The sequence below is a fragment of the Nicotiana attenuata genome, unplaced genomic scaffold (assembly GCF_001879085.1).
Source record: "Nicotiana attenuata strain UT unplaced genomic scaffold, NIATTr2, whole genome shotgun sequence".
Taxonomy (NCBI): domain Eukaryota; kingdom Viridiplantae; phylum Streptophyta; class Magnoliopsida; order Solanales; family Solanaceae; genus Nicotiana; species Nicotiana attenuata.
The window spans coordinates 36,216-38,970 of NW_017674455.1; the positions used below are offsets into that span (position 1 = coordinate 36,216).

General features: G+C 38.7%; 1 protein-coding gene across 1 annotated transcript; it reads right to left on the reverse strand.

Moving 5' to 3' along the window:
- Positions 1 to 915: 915 nt before the first annotated feature.
- Positions 916 to 2,005, reverse strand: LOC109218696 (PRA1 family protein B1-like). Its single transcript, XM_019383068.1, has one exon. The coding sequence runs from the start codon at positions 1,884 to 1,886 to the stop codon at positions 1,230 to 1,232; it is 657 nt and encodes a 218-aa protein (XP_019238613.1). The 5' UTR covers positions 1,887 to 2,005; the 3' UTR covers positions 916 to 1,229.
- Positions 2,006 to 2,755: the final 750 nt, after the last annotated feature.

The window sequence follows — 2,755 nt, forward strand, 5'->3', positions numbered from 1 at the left end:
CACATAGCAAATCCATTTAAAAGTAGAACTTACTACAACAGACAAAGTATGTTATCTAGGGTTGAATCCATCATTTATATAAGTTCAGATTAGCTCTCATATTTCGGAGGTGTTTATATGGAAAAAACACTAGTTATTTAGAACATTGCATTTTATGCTAATAATGTACTGTATCCTATCTTGTCTTGGCTACTCTTAAAAACATTACCTGATTTCATATAAAATAGAACAGAAAATCCTAAAGTAAAATACCAATAACATCACCAACAAACATCTTAACATATGCTGCCCTCTAGAAACTGCATGCTATCCCGAGTCTCAATGTCACTAGACTAAAAAAGTACTATCAACCAAGCCCCAACAACAATAAAATGCAGTTTCCTCATAAATTGCAGCAAGAATCAATCTGAGGTTCACCATGAAATAAATTCATGCTAAACAAAGGCAAAGACAACATAGTGTCTCCTCTCCCCCTGGCTAAGCACCCTGTCCATCTACCCCTTACAGAACTGGAATAGATAGAACGCTAAAGCTAGCGCTCTCTATCTCTCTCTATGATACACACATACGCACCCCTCCTTTCCAGCCAATTTATCCTGAACTAAAGACAAACTTAAAACTATTATGAAAATGGATCATGCAAATGATCATAAAGACAAAACTTATCTATTTGCAAACATAAATGCAGAAAGCTAGAGCTACCATAAACATACACTTCCTTGAAAGTTCAGTTTTCACATAACGTTTCTCCCTCTAAGGATCAGGTTAAACATCTCACAATTTACCTCCTCCTCTGGTGGCATGTATCATAGATGTCAGAATTCCAACAGAATAGAAGAGAATGTGAAGCTAAGTCCAACAAATAGATGGCCAACGGGCAGAATTAAGGTCAACACCAATTTTGAAGCGTGAAAATCAACAAATAGGAAAATCTATTACATAAATTTTAACCTTCAATCCGCCAACTTACAGATAAACATGAATAAAAATGTAGTAGTAACAAACAAGTAAAGGAATTGAATACAGATCTAAAAATTGGAAATTACAGATCCAATCTAGATCTATAAACTAGATACAAAATTTCTAAAGTATTCCCTGCAAAATCCGACGCACCGCTAGTTTTTCTACCAAAGAAATATTACAGTTCAATTAAATTGAATAATTGATTCACATCAAATTTAGAAGCTCCACAAACCAACCTCATATTCGTGTCACCAAACGTGATCCGACTAGACACGAGCAGCAACAGCCGGAGCAGCGGCAGCCGCGGCAGAGGAGGCAGCACCACCGAGAAACGAAAGGAATCCAACGTTGCCCGGCTCTTGATCATCAAGAAACAAATCCTCCGGAACCCTAAAAGCTCCATGAGCACAAACAATAGCCAGTCCAACAAGGAGTGCAGATATGAGCAGCGATCCAACACTGGTGAGGAACACCACAACAATAGTGGAGACTACTAAGATCCCCAGCGTTTCGCGGTCAGAGAAAGTGCGGCCAAGGATAACAACAGGCTGATCTGAGGGCCTGAAAAGGTAGAGGAAAAACCAGCCACCGAGGAGAGCGAGGAGGACGAGGAGAGAGAAAGGATGAGAGAGAAGGGAAAGAGCGAGTACGCCAGCGAGTAGAGAAATATAATTGACGCGGAAGTAGGAGAAGTTTTTGCGGACGCGTGAGGCGGCCTCAGCGACGGAGTCAGGGCGAGCAAAGGATGTGCGATCGAGAAGTTCATACCAAGGGCGGCGTTGAGCGAAACCCTGACGGATCGAAGATGAGAGGCGAGAGATGAAGGAGCGAAATGCGGGAGTGGCAATAGGGGGCTGAGATTGGGCACCAGAAGCCCCCGTGGATTGAGGACTTGAAATCGGAAGTGTCGCCGGAGAAGCCATTGGTTATTCTTCTCCCTTCTCTCGTTTGTTTGATTTGATTGGGGAGGGTGCAGAGAGAGAGGGAGAGTGCAATTTGGACAAGAATAATAATGGGTAACGTTCCAAGTGCTTCGGCTTTCTTTTTTTATATATTCACCTATTTATTCTCGTGAAGAGCCAATTATATTATACTCCATTTCTCTCGTTTTGTATAACTGAATTTATCATTTTATCTGGATACAATTTTTAGAAACATTAAATTAATGATTAAATTTTTATCAAGAAAAACTTAAAATAAATATAAATTTAAGTTCATAAATTCAGTTAGGCAAGGCAATTAGGGAAGTGAAAGGAAAAGTAAAAAGATAGAAGATATTCCAATTCCTTCTTTCTTTTACAAAACCACGCAGGGAAGAGATAGATAATAATTCCCCATTTGCCTTTTTTGTTTTTTTTGAGCCATAGTTGCCAAGCATATATAGGGAACTCTATAGAACTGACCTTATTGTTATTCTTCAGAAAAGAAAATGTTAAACGAAAATTACTTTTTGCTGTAAAGAAAGCCTCTACTTCTAAAATTTGATAATCTATAAACTTGTTTATTGTCTGGTGTAAGTTGACTGATAATTCATTTTCCTATGATTCTATGAAAGCTTTTCAATAGCGAGACTGAGGCCTCAATCAGGGAGGAGGTAGCATATAAGCTACAGCGGGACCGACTAAAAATTATGTATAAACAATAGCTCAGTAATTTAGTGGTATTTCAAATCCATAAACTTAAAATCTTCGCGTCGCCTTTGAGCTCAATCCCACGTGCATCTTTATAGCAATGTTTTTAAGACACATCAGCATAAGACGGATTATTAAAGTCCATCTTTACACAACTTTTT